The sequence below is a fragment of the Aquila chrysaetos genome, chromosome 2 (genome assembly GCF_900496995.4).
Source record: "Aquila chrysaetos chrysaetos chromosome 2, bAquChr1.4, whole genome shotgun sequence".
Classification (NCBI taxonomy): Eukaryota; Metazoa; Chordata; class Aves; order Accipitriformes; family Accipitridae; genus Aquila; species Aquila chrysaetos.
In genome coordinates, this window is record NC_044005.1 from 31,514,635 (window position 1) to 31,538,685 (window position 24,051).

Here is a 24,051-nt window from a genome sequence, read left to right on the forward strand (position 1 = left end):
CGACGGCTCGGCGGCTGTAATGGCGGCTGGCGGCGGCTCGGCGCTGCTCTGACACCCGGATACTGCTCGGCGCAGCCCCCCCCCGCCTCCCCGAGCCCGGCCCGCCCCCCCCCCCTCCTCCCCGCCCCAGCCAGCTCCGTTCACCCCCTCCCTGGCCCCTGCTCCAGGCCCCCGCCGCGGGACGAGGAGGAGGGCTCCCCGCAGACAATGGACGAGCACCCCGGAGCCGGAGGAGGCGGTGGGATGGCGGCCGCCCCGAGACCGCAGCAGCCACCGCCGCAGGCGGGTGGGAACATGAACCTGCAGTCGGGTGGGGGATGCGTGGGGGCCGGAGCCGGCGGCGGCGGAGGAGGAGGAGGAGGGCAACAGCAGCAGCCCCAGGGGCCCGCGGCCCCGGCTGGTCAGGAGGCGGCGGGCCCCGCCGAGCTGTCCCGGCCCCAGCACTACACCATCCCGGGGATCCTGCACTACATCCAGCACGAGTGGGCTCGTTTCGAGATGGAGAGGGCGCACTGGGAGGTGGAGCGGGCCGAGCTTCAGGTACGGGGGGGCGAGGGCGGGCTCAGCGCGGAGCGGGGCGCGGGCTGGGACCGGCGCGGTGGGCTCCGGGGACGGGGCCGCGCTCGGGGTGCGGGAGCAGAGCTCCCCGGGCTCGCGGAGCCCGCTGGGCCCCTGAGGCCGAGCCGGTCGCTGTGGCTTGGGGACGGTACCCGGGCGAGGTCCGGCGGGCGAAGCGGCGTCGCCGGCCGGCGGGGCCGGCGGAGGCGCAGCCCCTCACGGCCTGAGCTGGGCTCCTTTCCCTGGGGCAGCCATTTTGGTTTTTAGCATGGCGCCCGCCTGGGCTCCTGGCTCCGGAGGCAGCCCCTGCTCTGCAGGCCTCTCGCCCGTACTGGCGTTGCGGGGCCCGGCGGACGGCAGGGGAAGGGCGGGCGCTGCCGCGGCGCGGGGCTGCTGACCCTCCTCCCCGCCCGCCGCGGCAGGGCGAGCTGCGCCTTGACAGCTGCCATCGTCTCCCTCGGCACAATGACTCCGGGGCTCTCCGGGCCGGCGGCCTTCTCTGCCCTGGGTGCGGGTTATGGGCAGCAAGAGCCTCCGGGCCTGGGAGGGCTGGCGCCTCCCCGAAGCTCAGCGAGCGGTTGCTTTGGGGGCAGGAGTGCCTCCCGGCCGGGCGGGAGAGGACGAGGAAAGGGTGTTCAGGTAAATCTCCAGTGAGGGACTTGGCCAGGCGCTCTGGTTTGAGGCAGGTCGAGCTTGTGCTCACTTTCCTTCCCTCTCGTTCCTTTGGAGATTTCGTACGGGAGAAACAACTGCTGAAGAATATAGTGAGGAGTTGATGGGTCTGCAGCGTGGTGGTTGTAATATGCATGAAAGCACGAACTTTGCCTCTGGAACAAAAATGGCATAACTCTTCAGGGTAGAGAGCAAGTGTTGGAGTTCCACTATAGATCTCTTGCCATTAATGTTTGCTTTTAGCAATAGAAAGGATACCTCTACTAATTACTTTTACGTGTAAAAATGAAACTACACATAGACTATTACAAGTTTATGTACAGATTATAAAATCCACTGAATGCGAGGTATCTGTACAGGAGTCATTATTCTTTTATAGGACAGAAATGTAGACAATTACAAACTTCACTGCTTCTGAAGAATTTTTGGCGATTTTTTGTACCGAGTGAATGTTTACTGTCTTGAAGCAGCATTCCATCAAATTGCACTGTAATTAGAGTTTTTAATAGCATGCTGCAACAGTAGCCAACATTTGCGAGGTATTTACTTTCACATTTCAGAACCAAGAACTATACCTGAGCCTAGGCAATCCTTTCAGGACTTCTCAGCTCTATAATAAGCATGTAATCTGCACTATTTTTGTTACATTTATCATTAAGATAGAATTTTTAAAAAACACCAGGGGAAACAAATGAAGAAGTTTCGCTATTTCCTTCACTTACTGCTTGTCTTACCATTTTAAGCCTTGTGGAACGGCTCTTTTTAAAATCAGTTTGGTGGGCATTTTTAGTGGAGAACAATTGACTCTCTTGTTTTCTCTAATGTCTTAGTAATATAGCACTATGTTTATAAATAAGGTGCTTAGTGCCATTTGTTAGCAAACAAAACCATCTTGAAATATTTGTTTTATGCACAGGGTTGTTACTTTAAAACAAAGTACCACATTCTGTACTCTAATGTAAAGCTCAGTTCGGAGACTTTGAAAGCTCTGTCTGACTGAAAAAGAGCTGCTATGGACTCATGTGGCCTCTAGACACCATGATGTGTTCTTGCCAAGTCTGCAGCTTTTGTTTGCAGTTGCTGTTTCATGGCCATACTGTTTCAGTTGCTTATTTCTGAAGATACCGTAGTAGTTTTGACCCTGGCTATGTATGTGTTGATTCACTCTACCTCATGTGTGCATCAGGTCATGGGACTGAGACAGCATAGTCACTGCACAGTGCGTACGCATGAGGGTGGCGTTTTTTATAACTCTGGAAGCCCAGGATAGAAGAGGGGGAGGGCATTACCTTTGGATTTTAAATGTCAACCTGTACAGTGGTGAAGAGTGATACAGGAATGTGTTGAGAATATTTTTGGAAGAGATGTGTTTACCGGGCCTGCATCTTTCTGTTGTTCTGTAACTCAAGTTGTAAAGTCCCAGTATATTTTGTGGCTGGTAAAGCCTTAATAGTTTGGACCCCAAACAACGGTTTTGTCCATTGAAACTGCTGAGAGTGTTATTCATCTGTGTGATACTATGTACAAGTGTGAGGGGTTTGATGATTGAGGCCTCCTGGGTTGAAAGGAGAAAAAATAATTCTGCAGCATGACAATAGATAATTAATATGGAAGTATGCGAGTTGGATGGTTTAGATGCAATTCTCCTCATGCAGGTAACTTCTTCCTTTCAACATGATAATAAACTCTCTAAACATTGTTTCTCAGTGCTGGCAATTACAAGTTCTTTCCGAGTTAACTTGATAACTTTGCAAACGATGCTTTATAAAAAGTATGTGGAAAACCAAATGAGTTAGTAATATGTGTGATTTTATTTACCTGTTCTGAATTTATGACTTGCATTCCTCCAAAGAATAAGATACTTCCTTATCTGCGGTATGAAATTAATGGGACTCCTGTGTGATTTCCCCACCCACCACCTTCTTTTTTCCTGTATAGTTCAAGTGACTGGAAGAATTGCCCACCCCCAGTAGAAGTGCTCTTTGTATATGGGGGTGATGGTGCAGGGAGAGATGATCTGTAGTAAGTTTATTCTTTCTTGGGTCTTGGTAATTTTACACTATCTTTTCCAACTGTTCAGGCACATGGCTGTTTTGTCTGTGTGCACAAGTGAAGCAGCATAATAATTTGCCAAATCTGTGTGTGCAAATTAGTACCAGGTACAGAAACGTCAAATATCAGGAGTGCAGTACTTGAACCATAGTACACTTTTTTCCTTTCACTTGTAATACTGGCTGCCACAGTAACTTCTTTAGCATTTACTCACTGCTGTGTTGAAAGGAAATAGTCTGGCGTTGCGTAGTGCGTTGATTGCTTGAAGTAGTAGGCTGGATCTGTTCTCTGTTAAAAGAATGATTTTCACTGGAACAATGTTTTGTAATTGTAACTGTAACTTTGATCTGTCAATGTAGTGACCTTGAAGTCAGTAGCTGTTATACTGAGATAAATTCAGTCCATGTTTTCTAAGATGTTTGTGCACTTTAGAGGAGTTATAGCAAGCCTGTATTGTTGGATGTTATGTATTTGTTAGAAATAATTGTTTCCTTTAGGAGGTAAGTGACTCTGTAGTCTCAGAAAAGAAAAAGAAACATGGATGGGAAAGCACTTTGGAGATGCACTATAGAAACTCTCAGAGAAGGAAGGTAAAGTTGTTTCAAAAAGGAGTATCATAGGAAGACTTGCAACTTTTGGGGGAAAGTCAGTAGAGCTCCACTTTCTTTTGGGGCTTACAGACTGATAATGCTTGGCTGGAATAAAGGTCTCAGTTGTGCAGCTTATTCATGTCTTCTGAACTAGATAAAAATGAGATTGAGTACTCTGATATTTCAAAATCACACAAGAATGTGTTGAGAGAGAATTAACAGTAGATGCTACTTCCAAATGTTTTAATGAATAGGAAGAATAATTAAGAAACATAAATACTCAGAACAAAGTATATACAATTTCAGTATAAACAGTATGCATCCTTTTAAGTAGCTCAAATGTGCGTAAAGATTAATGTGGTTGAATACATTTTCTATCATATAAAATGACAGCATTAGTGACATACAACTGAAGTTCCTAGTTTATCTAATTTCACAAATGCTCTTCTTCCCAACTCTTCAGTGACATTATGGGAGCATTTTGTTATCTAACGTTTTGTGTTCTTTACATAAGTGTTTTAAAAAAGACAACAAAACAACCCACAGATTTCAGATTTTACTTGCATGCTTCTCTCCCTGTCCCCCCACTTCTGCTGGGGGGTGGAGAGCAGCTCATTACAAGAATTTTATGAACTTTGGGAACCTCATAAATATTGCAGAATTACATCCCAATGGATGTTCTTTTTAAAAAAAAAAAAAAAAAAGTGTATCTTCCTGGGAATCTTTCAGATTTGAGGTGATTATCTAAATTAGGGACTTTACATGTAATTGTAAATATGTAAACATATGTAAATGTGTTAATATCATGAACTAGATGAGTCCCAAGTTCAGAGTGTAGATACACTCATCTGGGGTTTCAGCATTTCTCAAAGCTTCAGCGTTTTCAAAGTGTAGCAAGAATCAATTGCTGAAATATTTTGCTACACGTAGCTTGGTTTACTTTGCAGGTTTGAAGGGAGGATAGTGTTGGGAATGTTTCTCTCTTAAAGTTGGAGGAACAATTAATTCTTCTGATACCATAGACTTCACCTATGGTATAGGCAAGCAAATAATTCGTTTCAATCATAAATTGGAAGTGAAAGCGATTATGAGGGTTGTAAAATGGTCATTAGTTTAAGGAAGGAATCAGTGTGTCTCAGCAACTAGGAAGCATAAAGTAAAATTAAGTATTTTCAAAAAAACCCTGGCTTTTCAGGAACTAGTGGAATTTTGTGCAGGGGGCTATTTGTGATGCTAAAATGTTCTTGGGTCAAAAAGTGTTTGGATGAGTTCATGGAAGAAAAGTCCTTGGGGGTGTCTAAATTCAAAGATACTACCTCTGGCTCAGGATACTTTTGATTTACAAGTTTTTGGAGATTTGGAATGTTTTCTGAGGTTTATCCTTCTGTTTCCGTGCTACTCCCATGTAGCTGCCTGTTTGCCTGTGGTTAGAATTGGTATACTGAGGTTGGTGGTCTGTTAGTCTGACCAGACATAGCCATTCTTATATTCTCATGACCAGTGAGGTAGCTTTGAAATGCTTTGGTTTGATTGTTTGAAAATGCACTTAGTGCTGTTTTGATACTGTGTTGCTTAAATAACAAACTGATTGATATCAGGGGCATTAATTGTGATAGAAAGTGCAAAGGTTACAGGCAGGAAATGCAGATGCTGCAGTTGTGAAGTGCACAGTGTATTTTAACCACATGCATTGTTTATCAGTTGCATTCTAGAGGGTTGAAGTTGGATAATATGCATAATTGATAAACTTCTATTTCATTGTGTCTTACAGGTGTATCTCAGTATTTATTATGAAATTAAGCTTAACTAACTACTAAAGCAGTCCTTAAAAACAAAGGATACTTAATCAACACTGACCAAAACCAAAAAGAAATAGCTTGTAAAAAGTTGATCAACATTCTTATTTGTGATACTTGTAAATGCCATGAGGTATGTGGGTAATAACATGCATCTGAAATGGCAAACTTCTATTCATCCAAGCTGTTAAGGTGCTTGCTGTAGCAGGGGTGCAGAAGTACCTCTTTGTACAAATAAATATTTTTTATTTGCATAGTAAAGTATTTGAACGCTTAATAGCTTTGTTTTATAATGAAACTTTTTTCAGTATAAAATATCATACATGTAGAAGTTAAAAACCAGAAACTTCTGTGCATTAATCATTTTTCTAAGCTAATGGTGAAAACAGCTACATACTTTGTAGAGTTAAGTCCCTTTTGCAATTTAAAGCACTGAATTGAGAGTTCTGTGTATTTTGGGTAGAGGGCAATTAGACATAATCAAGGGTTTCCCTACTGTGGCTTTCCATAAGCTGTTTAGTCAACTGTGTTAGAGGCAGATAGCCTCTGGTAGAACTTTAGGTGCCTGTTTATTGAAGGTTGAAAGTCTTGTCTTCTGTGTTCGTGGGGGTAAATCCTGCCTTCCTCATAGCCTTCTTGGCAAGGCTTCAAAATTGAAAATGTGCAGAGCTGCTTCCTTTTTGTGGATGAATAACCTATACAGAGAAGATCTGATTGTAAATTAAAAGGAAGCTGCTACATAGCAGAGCTTACCCTAAAAGATACACAAACAAATTTGAAGTGAGGAGATTTCTTGACATAGTTCAAGGTAAATAGGAATAAGGAGATATTCTCCTGTGAAAAGAAGGTAGGTACATCGTTAACATTTCTTAAACTATAAAATTGAGATACTGTTTGTGGCTCTCAAGGATTAGAGTGTTCATCATTAAAAAAACCCCAGTGCTTTCACTTTTCTGCTTATGCGCCATTGTTCCAATTTTATTTTTCAAACAGTTGATTTAATCTTTAACATTTCTATATAGTTTTCTTGCAGTATGCACCTCATAGAGGCAAAACACAGTAAAAGAATACAGGACATTGAGTTACATAAAGATTGTAGAAATTGAAGAGGAAATACCTGGTTAGCTATGAGGTTTATGTACAGGAAGATATTGATCAGTACAGTAGTTGTGTAATTTTTTCTGCAATATTGTTCCTAAATAACTCCATTCTATCAACACTTGGGATAGAAGTGTTTTTACTGTGTAATAATTGCTCTTTGATAAATAATTACTTGGAATAAAGTCACTCTTACTTAGAAGCAGTGCACGGAACTGTTATTTCACTCATTCTGGTGAGGTTTTCTTTTAGACATAGCCTAAAAGTATGTAGCAGATAAATTATATAACACTTCTTGGTAAAGAATTACTTTTTTTTTTTTTTTTTTTTTTTAAACCACTGGACTTGTATTTTCTTCGTTTCATTGCCATCACACCTATGCGTATTTAATGGCTCTTTGAGGAATCTCACGCTAGGGAATGTTTTTGGTGGGAAGTGTCTGGTGGTATAATAATTTCTTTCACACGGAAAGTAGGTTTTGAGATAGAGGTGGGTGTTCTTCATCCTTTTGACACTTAAGAAGTTGTGTGAAGGTGATAATGATCTCTTTGTCCTAACTGATAAAGAGAGTAGCTAGGGAAGCTGGATCCTCCACTGATTTAACAAATCTTCAGGACAAATATATGACCTGCAAGAGCTTTGTTTGCATATCTGATTGTTATTTTTTGTCACTCGGACTGTTCTTGAATTATCCTAAGCAATGGCTCAGCAGGATATTGAGTTTAATGATATCTTCTGCCTTCATCTGTTCAACTCCAACAGGTATTAAGAGCTAATTATGAAGTTGGCTGTTCTTCAGGACCAGTCCTGAACCTACAGCATGAATTCAAACAGTATGTAGTTTTTTCTGCCACTACAGGATTTTTATAAAAATGGCTGATTAGAGGTAACCTGCTGTTAGAAATTAAGGGTAAAAATAAATTTTTCTGTGTTGAGGATAAATTCCACTTAATGGTACTGAGAGGTGGAGTGCATTCTTAGCCTTTTTGAAGGTATTGTGCATGTTTGTGCATATATTTGTTGAAAAATCCTGCATGTGTTGGCTCTAACATTCTGACAAATGGTGCTTCTCTGAATGCTGATTGAAATGATCCTGAAATAGGGAGTGAACTTCAGAAATTCCAGATGCCTGAAGTTCTGAAGTTCTTTCTGACTATATATTTTTTTTTTTTTTAAATGGGTTGCTTGCTGTAAAGTTTCTTCCATTTGCTCACCTTGGTTTCTCTTAATCCAAAACGTGGTCACTCCTTAACTGCTACCAAATTTGAGATTGATGATCCAATAATACTCCTAGAAGAAAAAAAACAAACAACCCCCCCCCCTTGGCTTTACACCAGTGACCACTATAAGAAGCTGGAGAATGCTTGATTCTAGTATTTAACTCAAAACTGTGGTTTGTTTCTATGTAAAATAATTTTTATCTCAAAATACAATTTTCCAGGTGAATACTACGATCTTTTGCTTGATAGTAAGTTTACCAGCAGACAGCTTCAGTACATTTGCTTGTATTTCAGATATCACAGTATATCAAAGTAGAGAATAAGAAGTGGTAACAAGCCAGATGAGTTTAACTCTTTAAAACACTGGGCAATTCAAGAGTTGTGAAACTGAAATTGTTTGCTTTCTTTGAGGATAAGGTGCTTTAACTCCCCTCCCAGGGTTGCAGGAACAGAATCCTGGGATACACCTTGAGACCCTGGGAAAAGAAAAGATCCTGCCTGGACAAATGGAACTCTCAGAAGTGTTCAAGGAGCACATGTAAACATGTCTACAAGTTCTATAAGACCTATTCTGTTTCATAGCTTTAGCAAGATTTGTACAGTTGAATTAGTAGAAGGCAGGACTACTGACTCTGTTAACTCTGATAAAGTGGTGTAAATTAGAGAGCACTGGCGCTATTCTGTGCCAGGAGGCTAGATTAACGTTTAGGAGGTGCAGAATACCCATTCTTCATCAACTTTCTGTGATGCCTCCCTTAAAACACTTTACATTATACACTTGTATTTTAACTGTCTTACTCTTTTGTTTTTCATAACTTTTATTTCCATGAACTTGATTGTATTTGGTTTTGTTATTGTCAACATTGCCATTGCCTTAATGACGCAGAGCTCTTTAAGCTCTGTAATACTGTATTCTTTTACCTATATATAGATGGCTTCCTGTATTCTCATTTTAACACTTCAGTAGTTTTTGCTTTCTTCTGTCTGTTTCTTGAGAATGTGTGTTACTGACCTGCAGCTGATGAACATTGACATGAGTGTTCATCACTAGAACAGTCTAGGTCAGTGCAGGTCACTGTTTGCAGTCTGCTGCAGATTATACTTTCCCCTTCTGTATTCCTAACTAATAAATAGAAGTTCCTTGTTTTCGAAAGGAAATTTACGTTCTTGAGCACGTTTGCCATGCTGTGGTTTTTCCTTCCCTTTCCGCTCTATAGTGATTCTAAGGACCTGCCACACTACAAAGTGTACAACTTTGCTCCGATTTCTGTGCTCTTGTGATACAACTACTAGTAATAATAAAGAGAATGAGCTTAATATTCTTAGCTCTATTTAGTATTAAGTGTCTAACGAAGCTCTAACTGTGGTACTTCATTATTAGCTGTATAACTTCATAATGTAACTTTATCTTAATGGAAAAATGTGCCCATATAGTGATGCTGACAGTAAAGATATTTTTAATCTTGTCAAATTCAAATACTGTGTTTTGGTGTTACCATCAGTGTATAATTAGTCTTATTGGTTGTAGTGGTGATTTTCTTGTAAAGAAAACTTTTTTACTAGCTTAGATGTGTTCCAAAAAATGCCCAGCACTTTAAAAGACTGTACATGAGTCTTCTTAGATAGAAATGAACTGAGATGTGTAGCTATTTTTTGGTCTTTAAAAGATGTTACTTGCAAGGTTCATGCATTTAGGAGAAACGTAGACAATATAGATGATATTGACAGAATGGGAAACTGCATCTGAGGATGAACTTGTGCTGAAATAAACATGCTGAGTTGCTTTCCTTCAGGACTGCTGTGAGTTTCCTGCTAAAAGAAATTCATAAAACCCCTGAATGATCTGTGGCTTTGTAAGTGGGAGCTATAAATATAGAAATTGGGAAGTGATTTCTGTCTTGTGATCGGTGCAGAACTGGCAAGGTCAACATTGCAATATAATGTCCCATTCTTTAGTAGTAATTCTGAAAAGAATGCTGAAAATTTGACATAAAAACAATTTGAGGGCTGGAAATAACATTTTGAAGATTGATCCATTTAGAGTTCAGTCTTGTTGGCTAATCAAAAAAAGTCTGAGAGGTAGCCTTATTAGATGCTTCCCTGGGTTTTCGACTTATTGAGATGCTTTTTAATTTAAAGTAGAAAAGTGTATAGTTTAAGGGGTATGACACAGTAGACTGAAACTTCACATTAAAAAAAGAAAATTATCCCAATGTGGGGATGTAGATAATGTGACAGCTATATGTGAAGTTGGGTAACTGCTTTTTTTTTTTTTTTTTTTTTTTTTTTTTTGTAGAACAGCCAAAGAAATAATCAGGCAACAAGTGTAAAACATACTGAAATAATTTTTGTACAATGAGAAATTATGAGTCTTTTCTACATGAAGACACAGAAGAAATATAAATGGATTCAAAATAAGCCATCTATTACTCTGTAGTCTAACCTACTGCTATTAAGTTTATATCTTCTTTCCATGCTTTTTCTTAAGGCATCATACTTAAATGAAGAACCGGACCCTTGAAGTAAGCTACTGAGGGAACTAGGGGATTTCTTTCTTTCTGGTTTTTTTTTTTTTTCTGTTTGTTTGGTTGGGGTTTTGTGGGGTTTTTTGTTTTGTTTTTTTTTTACATCTTAAGTCAAACATTTGATTCAGGACAAAAGTAACTGAATGAAATATGGTCTGTCTAAATGTCAGACTGCATTTATTGATCTTCTTGTCTTTGAAATCAATTTTATTTGCATCATTGTTGTTTTGAAAACCTGCTTTCCTAGGTTCCCACATGCCACTTATCCTGTTAGAGAAGCTGGAAGACTGTTGTTTTCCTCCTGGAAGACAGAGAATTTATAGATGTATTTTTAGTTGACTGCACTGCTCTTCTGTAAAACTGTCTCCAGCAGCTTGACTTTGAGTCACACATGAATCTCTTAATTATATGATTGAAAATAAAACGCGATATATATTGCCTAGTTTGGATAGAAAAAGATTATTCTCCAAATTAAATTCTAGTAAAATATGTGTGTGTGTATAAGTACATACAGCCACACAAATGCATAGTTGGCTTATTGTCAGTATCACTCCTTTGGCTTTGTGTTTTCTAATCCAATTATGGAGAAAACTGCAGTAGTAAGCAGGAATTTGATCATGAGAGTACTATAGATTAATCTTGAATATTCAGAGTATTGAATGGCTGTCTTAAATGAAAAGGAAGCCAGCGCTATCTGTACTGTAATAGGTGAAATGTACTCAACATAGCTACTTTCTGCTAAGAAAGGCAATGACCTTTTCGTTTATTAACTAAAATAGAGACCTAATCAGGTTGCTGATAGCCAGTATCGAAATGCAGTAGTTTAGTGGTTTGTTGGTGGCTTGTTGAATATGCCTGTCCAGGGCTAGAAGCTGTTCTTGAAGAATTAAAATCAGAAAAAAATGTACAAGAACCCTTGCAGTGTAATTCCAAGACTCCCAATTGCAGAATAATCCTGACCTTTCTTTAAGGAGTTCTCTTACAATTGCTCTGGTTGCACTGCACTTTAGTCTGTGTTTTGCGATCAGTTTGTGCTGTAAGTTAGAACCATTACATAGTGGTGTGTGTAAACTGCAGACCTGTCTATACCACCCTTATATCTGTGTTTCAGTAATACATAGAGAAGAGAGAAGCATGTTCAGCAGTTTATTTTGAATCTCTGATTATTGTGGTATGGGTAAATGTATGTGAGAGTTTGGGTCTGGGGAGAAACGTACTTCAGAGGCTTCAAAGTCGAGTGAAAATTTATTAGGCATTATTTTAGCATTACTTAGAACATTTCATGAATAAACTGACGTCTATGATGATGCTAAATATCTTCAAAATACTTCCTCTACTGTGGTGTCATAGCTGTGAGGGTCAAGAGTATTTCTCTAGTGGCTAAAACACAATCTAATCTGTGGTTATGGTGTATTTTGCTGTTGCTGATCGAAACTGGTGATTGGACTCTGGCTTGTCCACAAGCTCGTCTTTGTCTGTTTTCATTAGTTTGTCCAAAGAGAAGATACCGCTCACAAGCTTTGCTTCCCTTAAGCATTTCATACTGGAATAATGTACAAAATGTTCCAAAATGGAAAGTTTACTTAGGAAATACTATATACAGTCTTGTTAATTGAGGGAGAGAGCACTGTACAGTTGATAGCTGATATTTTTGGCAAGAGTTCAGCTTGTGACATTGGTGTTGCAGTTGTGTTGTGGTTTTTTTCCAGCACAGACATTTGGAAAATACCATGACTTAATTGATTTTAAAAATGCAAAACTTCAATAATTTCTTACCAAACGGTAGTCTTTTAATCTGTGGAAAAAAATATCAATTTTTGGCTGCTGTATATGACAAAGAAAGAATGTAGCATTGAGTCTGCAAAAACACAGAATGTTTATTATGTCCTCTATTTATTCCCAATATTTTGTGAAAGATTGTGTGACTTTATAAAAACTATTAAGACAGTGAAAATACTAGGCCTGTGAAAGACATGTTGAGGAAACTGGTTTGTTTAGGTAGATGCTCTCAAGCTCTGCAGTGTTGCTATGTTAAATGGTAAAGACATTTGGGAGGTGGTGTTTTGGTTTTTTTTTCTTTGTGTACTCCTCTTGCTTCATTTGGTAATGTGTGCGAGAGGCTTTCAGCAGCAATCCATTCTGGACATTAACAAAAGCTAACTTTGATGTTTGTGCTATTGTGAATATTGTGGCAGAGACCTGTTAGGTGGTTTGATAAAGAAACACTGACTGGAGATGAATGTAGGATGTATTTTGTGTTAAATTTTGGCACTGACCAAACTACGTATTGGCGGATTAAACTGCATAACTTGGGGTCTTGCAGTTTTCTCTAGTCCCACTGAAAGTGACCATATGTTGATTTGTAAAACTTTAACATCCTGTATTAACTTTTTTCTGTAAAGGGCACATGAAGACTAATATTCTTATTTTATTTATTGGAAAAACTGATGTGAAACGAATTGAAGTCCCATAGCAAGTCTGTTAAGAAAATAGATGTAGAATTCTTAGTTTTATTTTACATGACTTGATCTTCAGGAAGTACATACTTTCTTGCGGAAGGATACTCATGTTTTCAAACTGTCCTAACTGTAAAGAGAACTTAGTTTAATTTACATTTGTTTGCAGAGCTTTCTAAATTATTATTAGAAACATGACTGCCTCAGAGTCTTGGGAGCTTGTGTTCAAACAGGTTTCATAGATTATTCAATCTGCTAAAGAAATGCAGTTGAAATATACTATACACACTCCGCATAGAATAGTAAGTGTTTATTAGTTGTAAGAAGTACTTTTGCTGCTTATGTTTTACTTGGCTATTTAGTTGTCTTGAGTGATGGCATTCAATTTGATGTTTGAACGGAAAGATTGTTGGAAAGATTGTAATTTCTCAGTAGAACTATATTGATATTGGTGAAGGTAGAATAACTTGGAGGTGAAAATGAGTGAGCGTTTTCTGAGGTCAAAATGAGCATTTGTGTCTGCTTGGGTGATCTAGTACCTCCAAGAATTCCTGTTAAGTGTCAGCTGATTAAAGACATAATTATGGCTGTTTAATGGCTTTCAGCTAAAATTTGCTGGATCTTGGGTCTGCTTAGATTGCTGATGTTCTTGAAGATTTGCATGTCAGGTGCAAAGGAAAATGCAAATTTGCTAGTGGAAAAGTCTTTGATGCTAAAATAAAATGCCTGCGCAAATTGTCAGGCGTGTGGGGAGAAGGAGAGCCTGCATATAGGGACAGTGGCTGGTACTGTTGGCACTGTGGCATGGAGCATTTTAGTAGTTCTGTTACAGTATGTTGATGATAATGACCGGATTATCTTTACTTTTGCTGAAGTTAATGTAATCCTTCAGTCTTATAGAATAGACTCTTCTTCGAGGAAGATGATAGTTCTTTTAAAAATTCCTAGGCAGGAACTTACTTTTCTGAAGGATTGCCTCTGGGACTGAAATCGGGAAGAAAAACTTACTTACAAAATACTGAGCCCAGTTTAATTTATAAGTTTTTAACTGAAACAAAATTTTAGAAGCATGTTGTTGGATAAAGAACACTTGATTACAAGAAAGGTCCATGAATGATAAACTTCTAAGGCACTTACATTTGTTACTCAAAAAAATTTGTTTTATTTAGTTTCCGATTCTTAGACATGTACGTTTTGGTCTTTGAGGAGAATGCTCTTTGTAACAGAGTTTGAATCCATCATTTTTAGTGGGTTCTAACTTTTTTTTGGACTTGTAGTCTCAATTGACTTCCCCCCCCCCCCCCCCCCCGCTGGCTTCTGTGTAGTGGATAGAAGTCTATGGACAATTAGTTTACTTAATTTCCAGACCATGAAATTTAGAGGGTGTTAGCCTTTAAAAACACATCCATGAGTTGTATGAATTTTGTTATGCTGGTATTCCCAAATACCATATTGGTTAGGAGAGTGGCTATAAAAATCCTAGCACAAGAAAAAATTATTCCATGAAAAAATTCTAGTAAGGAATAGTGACGGAATGGAGGCAGTGTTATACGGAGTTTAAGTTGTGGCTTAGAAGTTTGACCCTACCCTAGAAGAGGAGGAAATTGAAGGCTGGATTTTCTGTAAGTTGTTCAAAGAAGCTGATGAAACTTGACAGTACTTGGCACTGTAGTGAAAAGAAGCAAACTTCTGAATCTGAATGACTGGTGATGATATGGTGGTAGTGGAAAAAAAGGAAGGACAAATTTAGGGAAGGAGAGTTGCAAGCCTGGCCTTTGCCATACCTGTTGCAGGACTGAAGGAGACCTATGGATGAGTAAATTCTCTTTTATCTGTCAGTTGTGTCATTAACATACCAGACTGCTTCTTAGAGCTAGCTGGGTTTCTTGTATCTACCACTCTCGTGGGACAGTTGACCAAGGATGTCACTTTTCTAGTTGTTAGGAATTGCTTTTGAAAAGCGATCAGAAAGTAATCAGATGAATCTTTGAAAAAAGTATCAGTTGAGGAGCAAGAAATCATCATCAGCTCAAAAGGAAAAGATCTATAAAAAAGGGAACCTTCAGGACACATCTTAATACCGTTGCTACTTTAAGTGCAGTAGTTACTGACCTGATATTTGACTGACTGTTCATATGGTTCTGCAGAAAATGATCTTATTTGCAAATGTTGTTCATATGTACACTAGTATTAACCAGTTGTTGAAATCTTTTTTTCTGCATCTTTAACCTGGACTGTTTTTATGAAGTAAAGGTTTTCTGTTAACATACGAGAGCTGGTGATTCTAATTTTTTTTAAGTATTCAAATTATTTTTTATAATGCAGACTCTTTAAAAGTGGTATATCTTTGAAACATGTATGATCCTGATATGACCAGTGACACCTATCTCATGTCACAGCTTACGAGAGAGAGAGAGTCTTGCTTGAGACTTTAATTTGCAAAATAAAGATTGATTTTTATTTTTATATATATATTTAAAGTTGGCAAGGTATCTTCAGTCCTCAGTAGACAGTTTAGGGATTAATTGTAATTGTAATAAATATATAGGCATAATCAGGTCTGTAAGGATACACTGAAACTCTTCTAAATGCTTAATGCTTTTACATGCATGATGGTTTAGGTGTTCTGGATGAGATGAAGTTTTGGACTGTGTTTGCTGAAAACTGAAGGTGAAGGCTACTCCTCTTATGTTCAGTTTCCCTTTTGTGAATGGGAACTAGAACATTAGTAGCTACACAAGTGTGTCCACTCTTAAATTACTGTTAGGGGTCAAATCTTCCATCTCCCCAGTATTTTTCAGTTTTCCAAAACAGTGTTTTGCTTTATCTTTGGCATAATGAATATCTAAAAATGAAGATTTGGTTAGTCTTTTTGTGTGATAATAATCTTACGATTAAAACAAAGTGTTTTAAAAAAAAAAAAAATCTTACAATTGTTTTGAGTTTTGTGACATGCCCTAGTAGGATGAGCATACACTTATGTGTGCACTGGGTATGTATATTCAAGCTGCTTTAGTGTATTGCATTTCTTTCAAAAATACTGCAGGCCTTTCCTTCCTTCCTTCTAGAAGTCTGAATGGACTTTCGAAAAACAAAACACAAGCATTGCATTGCAGCTGGCATTGCTTTACATGTATTTTGAAAAAAATTCAACTATACTTCTAGAGTCTGAGTTAACTACGTTTGCAACTGAAACGGAAAGAAAGTATACACACTTCCTGAGTGTGTTCCTGTATTGGTAAATACATTAGAATTTGATTGTTTGAATTGTACCAGAAAGGTTAGTGTTTCAACAGTGTAAGATAAGTCCTTTAATCAGTCTTACATGCTTTACCATTCAGGTTTCATGCCTCTTTTCCCCTTTGATATATTTTGCTAGGTTTGAGATGTTGGGTGAATATTTCAAATGCTGCATATCAGGATTCATTAATAAAATAAGACTATGAAATCCTATATGTAGTTATTACATAACCTTTAGGTTGCACATGCAATTTTACCTGCCCAAAATGCTCTAAAAACTTCCCTCCTTTGTCATCAATAGCTAAGACAAATACGTTCGTTGATCAATGTAAAGATTGTCTTTAAGTCAGGCTTTTCTGTGCAGTTGAGGCAATAAAATGCAGTTTTAATATGAATGCTGCTATGCTCGGTAGTGTTGTATGAAATTTAGAGCAATAATTCTTAAGTTTTAGGACCTTTCAAGCTTCTTTAAAAAGAAGGGGGGGGAAATCCTTGTTTTCTTCTCAGAAAACAATATTTCTTTAAATTTTGATTTATCAACTTCTATGTGAAATGCAGTATTTTTAATAATTTAGAGTAATGTGGAAGTTCTCTAGTAAACGACTTTAAATCTTCTGTTACACTTTGATCAAGCAGTGTAATTGCATGCTAGGGATGTGGAATGTCAGTGTAATCAGTGATTTACTTATTCCTACCACTCAAGGAAAACTGCAGTTTATTTGAGATGTTGGAGTTTGTTGGGAGAAAGACTATTGCCTGGTTTGCACATGGTCAGACTTTCTATTTAAAAGATAAAAACCCTTCCAGCTACAAAATGTAGTGCATGTATGTCTGAAATACAGCACACCATTAAAACAATATTAAGTTTACAAAGTCTAGAATATTAGATGTTAGAATTTTTATTTGTCCCCTTCTATATGTGCATTCCGTAGTTATTTAACCTCAGACAACTCTTTTTCATGGGATCTATACTATTCAAGTAGCTGTTCAGTAATTCTTTTTATCCTTGTATTCTACCTTGCCTAGTTTCAGGCATTATTTCATGCATCCTCACACAAATACAAAATATCTGTCACACTAACTGCTTCTCGGAGCTCCCTGAACACTTTCCTAATAAAACTGGGCAAGTTCATGTGGTGGTACTCTTACTTACAGCTGAGGGCCAAGGTGTAGACAGAGCCCAGAGTTGTCAAGTGTCACTGAATTTTGTAGTAAGATAGTGGATATCAGAGATTCGTGAAAATACCGTAAATATGAAAATGGACAGGCTGGTAGGAGAGAAGGAATCTGCCCTGAAAAGAGAGGCTCCTGGTTGAGCTTGTTTAAAGAATCTGAAGTATAGCCCTATCAGTAGGGAAAAATATTCTAACAGAATCTGTACACAACGAAATTCAGCTGGATTTTTTTAAAGCCATGGGAGGCTGTAGTTTTGCTTGAAGAACTAGTGTTTCATACATGTTCAGTAAAATAGCATGTTTCCTCCTTAAGAAATGGTCTTGGTAATACATTTTTAAAAATACATTTTGATTGAATTTGTAATTCAAAAGAGTTAAGACTTCTCTTGTATTTGACTTTCTTAGTCTCTCTACTCTTGTTTTTGCAACTTTCGTGCCCTGGACATTAAGGTTATGATATCATGGTCAGTTTAGGCTGATCTAAGACCATGTTGTCACTGAAAGGAGCTGTTACTTCAGTATCCTGTTTGCATCCCTTGTACCAGCCTAAGTACTCCTGTGGCTATACAGAGTAGGATCAGGAAACTGATGTAATTCAGAACTGAGTAAAAAATAAATAGAATGATTTCCTCGGTAGATTTAATGTGTGGCAGCAGAAGCAGCTAAGTCAGCACAGTAGAGGGAACAGAAATAAGAGGAGGATGACTGCTCCTCTTAGTATCAGCCTGGGGACTTACAAATTGGTTTAAGACAATGAAAAGAATTCTGTTGTAACTGGGAGGGAGGGAAGGTGAGTACCAAATTGTTCTGTGCCATTTTGTTTCCCAATTTTAGTGCAGTCAGTCTTTTAATCATCAGTATAGTTATAAATCATATCGAATCTAGCTCTCCTGAGAATTGTTTCAAAGGAAAGGAGTATCTAAGGATTGAGAAAGTTATTATGTAGAGAGCATTTCTTAAGTGTTTGTCTATGGAACCTAAGTTAGTACAGCAACCCTGAGGGAGACTGATCTGTTTACTTTATCTGTTTTTATTGAACCTGAGATTTACTGCTTTTCAAAAAAGTCAGTGTTGGGAAATTTTGTGTTCTTAGGGCTCATAGTTATGCAACGTGTCAAGCGATAGTTTTGACACCCCTCATTTCTCAGTTCAAGACTTAAGGAAGCAAGTTGATAATGTAATTTATACAGCAAATCTGCAGTGATCTTATTCTCAGTTTTGTATTGAGGGTTTTGATGATGAAGTGTTCCTAAAGTCTAAATTGGTCTTTCGTATTTATAAAGAGCAAGCTCTTAACTTCTGCATAGATAACTTCTGTTATGTTTTAGCCATGTGATGATTACAATGGAGGGGGAAAAAAAAATTCCCAAATCAGTCAAATGTGTATACAAGCAATTACAGAAAGCGATGCTAAAAGAAGTCTGCTAATATTGACAAAAACGTCAAAAACCCAACTACAAAGTGCGTTCTTGTGTGGCAACCTCTGTTCAACCTTTTGGACCGTGTGAAGGTTGTTATAAATATTGTTGTATATAAAGGATTTTTTGAGGGCCTTTTTGTAGGGTGGATTTTTTGGGTTTTGTTTGGCTTTATTTTTATAGCATTTCTGTAGTCTAGTGATTTTCAAGATCACTTAGCTCATTAACCTGTCTGGTTGAAAAATATGAGATCTAGGCAATACCGTGTAAATATGGAGACTTGATTCTGTTTGGCCAAGTACTCCAGAAGTGTTTCCAGAAGAAGGAAATAATTTGGCTGTGAGCATTTAGGAGGCAGATGCCTCCCTCTGTGTATGATTGCAGCTATATTACTTTCCTCTCCATTATCAGCAGACTGAGGATGAAATAAGGCTCAACAGTTGCAGCTGGCAACTAAGATTTGTCAAATAGTTATAAAAGGGTGCTGGCCAATGAAGGAAGACTAATAGAAGGGGAGAAGACCATCACTTAGAGAAGACCTGAGTTTTGGAAAGAGTTGCGAACTGCATTCAAGTCAAGGAGCATAAGAGCTTTTTATAGTATTTTTTAGAATCTAAGTAACGTAATTGCAGTTGAGTATAGTTGTTGGGTTTGCTCAACTCCCTCCATCCCCTTCCATTTGAAGCCCACTGTTTAAAATAGCAGATTCTGGATCTTGGTCTCTACCTTTTATCTTGAAATATCTGTGCAGTCATTACAAAGCCTGTATCATGCACTGTTTGGTGCATTACTCTTTCTTACCAAGTGGCAGTGGTTAGTTGAGAGTGCTTTCATGACAGACTTTTAACTGCAATACTCATAACAGCCTTGTTCTCACTAGGATTTTAAATTTTAATTGATTAAATCATTAGTTACCTCATGCAAGGTAAAAGAACACATTTTAATTTGGTTTACCATTGAGCAGAAGGCCAGAGGGGCTAAAATCAGGGTTGATGTGTGAAGTTTTATATGGTGATATCACTTAGTCTTGAGAGAGGAGCAATGCAAGAATGCTATCATCCTGGTTAGACTGTTTCAGGCTCTAACCACTGAGAGTAATAAAAATGTACAACCACTCCCTTTAAAAAAATCTTCAAGGATAGATTAGGTGCTGATTATAGCTCTGCTTTTTTTTTTTTTTTTTTATTGTGCCTCCTTTAATAATGAAATTGTGTTGTTGGTGTTAAGCTCCATAAAGCAATGTGGTCTCTACTTTACTCTCCTTATTCTATTCTTTTTAATCCCTCTTCCAAGAAAATTGTATATTGAATCCTGTCTTGAATTAGCTACCCAATGATTTCAGTCAATTTTTAAAGTCATAATGAGGACAAATGAGTTTGTGGTTTCCTGTAATGATGGCCAGTTCAGTAATATCGTTAACTGTTTAAGTTTTGTCTTCACATCTGCAAATTCCTTGTCTTCTCTAGGATTTTGGCTTGGAAAAGACAAGATACGTTTTTTCTCAACAAACTTACTACCTTTATTTTTCGACTACCTTAAAGTTTTCCACTAGACCTTTTGCACTAGTTGAGATAGCTTGTAAGTTCTACTAAATTTATTGTTATCTACTAGATTAGCGGGCAAGTAGGAAGTTTCATTGCTTCTTTGTAAGTTAGGTGGGTAATATGATTGATGCTTTATAAAAAAAAAAAAAGCATTCTTTTTCTCTGTACAGAACAGCACACTAAAACCAATTCTCCTTTGGTATTCTAACCTTGAGCTGTCTTTAGTAGTAAGTAAAATGTGAATCCATAAAACATAGTTGTTTCCTGTATAGTGGATTTATAAAGTCTGTATTTGAATTCATGTGACCATTTCTTAATCTGTTCAATATACTGGCATTAAAAACTAAATTGCTTAAAAGTATGCTGTGTACCTATTTTAATATGGCTTTGGATTTGGAAGAAAATGGATAATAGAATTTATGCTAACAATGCCATAAGGACAAAAATGCGTGCATATGTTAAAATGTTTAATATGATTGCTGTTTGTGCCATCTTTTACAGTTACTATACTAACTTTAATACCTTTATTTCAAGGCAAAACCCCCAACATTTATGAACAGAAAATAGTACTCGGTCTCTAGGGCAGAAAGATTTTTGTTGTTAATGACTGACTGAAGTGATTAATGCAAAACAGTTTCTTCTCTTTTGTTTTTTTTCTCCTTCTGAGCCAGACTTCATTGCTTTATTTTGGGAACAGAATGGAATAAAATCTGTTGTCTTCTTTTTTTGTGTGTGTGTTTTCAGGCTCGGATAGCATTTTTACAAGGGGAAAGAAAGGGTCAAGAAAACTTGAAGAAAGATTTAGTGAGAAGAATAAAAATGTTAGAATATGCATTAAAACAAGAAAGGTAGGTATACAAATTGTTCAGCTTTTAACTGACCTGAATGACTTTTACAGACTAAAAGGAGTTCCATCACGTTACGTGAACTATCTTTACTAGATGATTCTATGTTACTTTATGTAAACTGTCTTTATGGATGGTCATCTTTACACTATGTTTTCTGATTAAAGTTTAGTGTCTGCTATCATAAAAAGTTGTATAATTTTCAAATTGTTGGACTCATGTCTTAAACACAGAAAGTTCAAATTGGACAGTTTCCCTTTTCTGATTTAGAGTAATGGTATACTAACTAAGAATAAACATTCCAAAACCACTTATTACTATACCTTTACCTACTCTTCAGTGGTTTTAAACTTGAAGGGATGAAAAATATTGTTATCTTGATTCCCTACAACTATTTTGTATGTGTTGCATGATGAAAACTGTATTTTGTGGCAGAATGGAATCCTTTAAAAGTTAGTATTACATTTTGAAGTATTGGGTATTGGGTTTTTAATGTGGTAGGTGCTAGAATTTCTAGTCTCAGTAGGTGCATTTTCTGTAGCATTAATTTAATGCTTTAAAAATTAAAATTCCATTCAGTCCATGCAGGCTAATGTCCTTCAAACCTACATGCTCTTCTGTTGCCTGGTTATTTCATTTGACAAAAATTAGTAGTTAATTTTGCAAAAACACTAGGAGACTAATCTTGTCTTGTGCCTATACTTTCAGTAGTGGACTCAATTCTTATATTTAATTTTATATTGCTCTTAAAAAGTAGCTGAATTCAACAGTGTAAACATCTTGAGGATCAGGCAACAAAATAGGTAGCCTTTATTTGTTTATTTTGATTTGAGTGGAACATTCCTGTCAGAGTAAACTTAAAATTTTTTAGCAAAGTGTAGTGAGGCTTCACCTGGACATTTTTAAGTCCTTTGTCTAAGAGTAAGTATGTCTAAATATATTTTACATTATGAATTAGTACTACAAGTAAGTTACTAGTACAGAAATAACTTTGATTAGTTGGTTTCATATTAGAAACTAATGTTTTGGCAAGGATGGCTACATACCTCTGTGAAATGTCCAATATAAAGGTGCTTCAGAAAACAGTGTATGTTCATACAGAAAGCCATATTGGCACATTGTATGTTTTCTGGTGAAGTAACAGGCAGAAAGAATCTATTTCTTCAACCAGCCCCCTCCTCCAAATTGAAAGTAACTCAAGGTTTCCAACCAGCATAAGACTAACAGTTACGTTGGTATACAGGTAATGTGCAAGTCACTCTGAATTCAAGGCAGATGAAAAGCATGCAAAGTGTTGGGGTGTGTGTGCTCTTCCTTTAAAGAACATTGAACACATCAAAGGAGTAATGTGCTGTTGTGGCAGACCCAAGTGTCTTGGGTGTAAGTAACTTTCTGAAGTTGAAGGAAAACATTTTAGTTATTTTGGCAATAATAAACTCTCTGTGTGCTGCACAGAGAGACTTTCTGCAAATGCACACCATAAGGCTGTGAGGATTGTCTGCTTATTGAGATAAATCAGAGGCAGTTAATTACAGCTGGAGTGTGAGGACATCATGTAACAGAATACAGAATTTGAAGATGAATGGCATTGGTGAAACCTCATTCCTGCTTTCTCCTGAAATGCAGCTGCCTTTATAATCTGACTTCCCATGAAATTCCAAAATTCGTCTGATGGGCAAGAAAGTTGTAAACATATGTACAATAGAAGCAGAACAGCAGAAGCATACAGTTTGCTTTAGTTCTTGTGGCTAGTGGGTACAAGCCAACACTGCATACTTTTTCAAGAGGAAAATCCTTGCTTAAATCCCAGCCAGAATTTTCATGAAGATTGCTAAAAACAGGAACTGAAACTCTGGGTTTGATTGGTGAATGTGTGGGAGGCAACGAGGAAGCTTTCTGTTATTTTTTGCTACAGATGCCCAGTAGTTTGAGGGGATCTAATTGCAAAAGTATGATGGATTGAGTAAGGAAAGCAAGCAGGTACTGACTTGTCAGTAAATCATCCAAGAATGCCAGTATGTTAGTTTCTTGGTTGTTGCACTGAATGAAGAGTTCAGGATAATAGATGTTATTTTTTTTTGCCATTGCTCCTCTGAGTGAAGAATCACAACTAATGAAAAGAAACCAGTGCCAAAGCAAAACAAATCCTGAGAATTTCAGATCTGAAAATCGTTGACAGCAATTTTCAATGTTGCATCTGATTCCCCCCCACCCCCTTTCTCTTCCTTTTGTTGCTAACTCCCTGATGCTGTCAAAAAGTTTCATGCAGTGAGATATCAGATTATAGGGAGTCGGAAAAAAAACTCATTCAGACAATGATGACTCTTGTGATTTCTCAGCAAAAAGGGTATGAAACAGGACATCAGTGTGTAAGATTGAATCAAATGCAGCAGTAGTCACAAAATAGTTTGATATTTCTAGTATGTCTCTCTAAGGGTGTGTGCAACAGGTGTGATAGTGTTTTAGAGAAGTAAAATGTTATTTTAATGTCCTTAAATGTTTCGGCAGTTCTGTGTCAATTTTTGTAATAAAATTAGGCCTTAAGTAGTTATATGTATGGGATTTTTTTGTTTGTAGCTACTGTATATTCCTTTATGGTGCTTTGCAGACCCAGCCAGATATCTTCTGTTGTGTACTCTGAGCCATTCTACTCCAAGCTTCATTAACATAGTGCTGTGTTTAATAAGGCTCACTGAGATCATAAAACTGTGGCTATATTTTGACTTCATGGGGTTTGGACTGGAGCTGTCTTATATCCTTGCAACTGAGTGTAGGATTCAACAGTTAAATAGCAGCAAGCAGTTAAATCAACGTAGGGCATTGTTTCTCTTCCTCTTACTTTTTCACACATGGAAACCTAGC

At 37.8% G+C, this 24,051-nt stretch overlaps 1 protein-coding gene across 4 annotated transcripts in view; it reads left to right on the forward strand.

Moving 5' to 3' along the window:
• The first annotated feature begins 6 nt into the window (after window positions 1–6).
• The window catches only part of STRN3 (striatin 3), a 68,714-nt gene continuing 44,669 nt past the window's right edge, over window positions 7–24,051 (forward strand). For all 4 annotated transcript variants that reach the window (XM_030043510.2, XM_030043524.2, XM_030043525.2 and 1 more), the window contains exons 1-2: window positions 7–540; window positions 21,089–21,192. In XM_030043510.2, coding sequence (XP_029899370.1) covers window positions 208–540; window positions 21,089–21,192 — 437 coding nt within the window. In that variant the 5' untranslated portion in view covers window positions 7–207. The remainder of the gene's footprint in view (window positions 541–21,088; window positions 21,193–24,051) is intronic.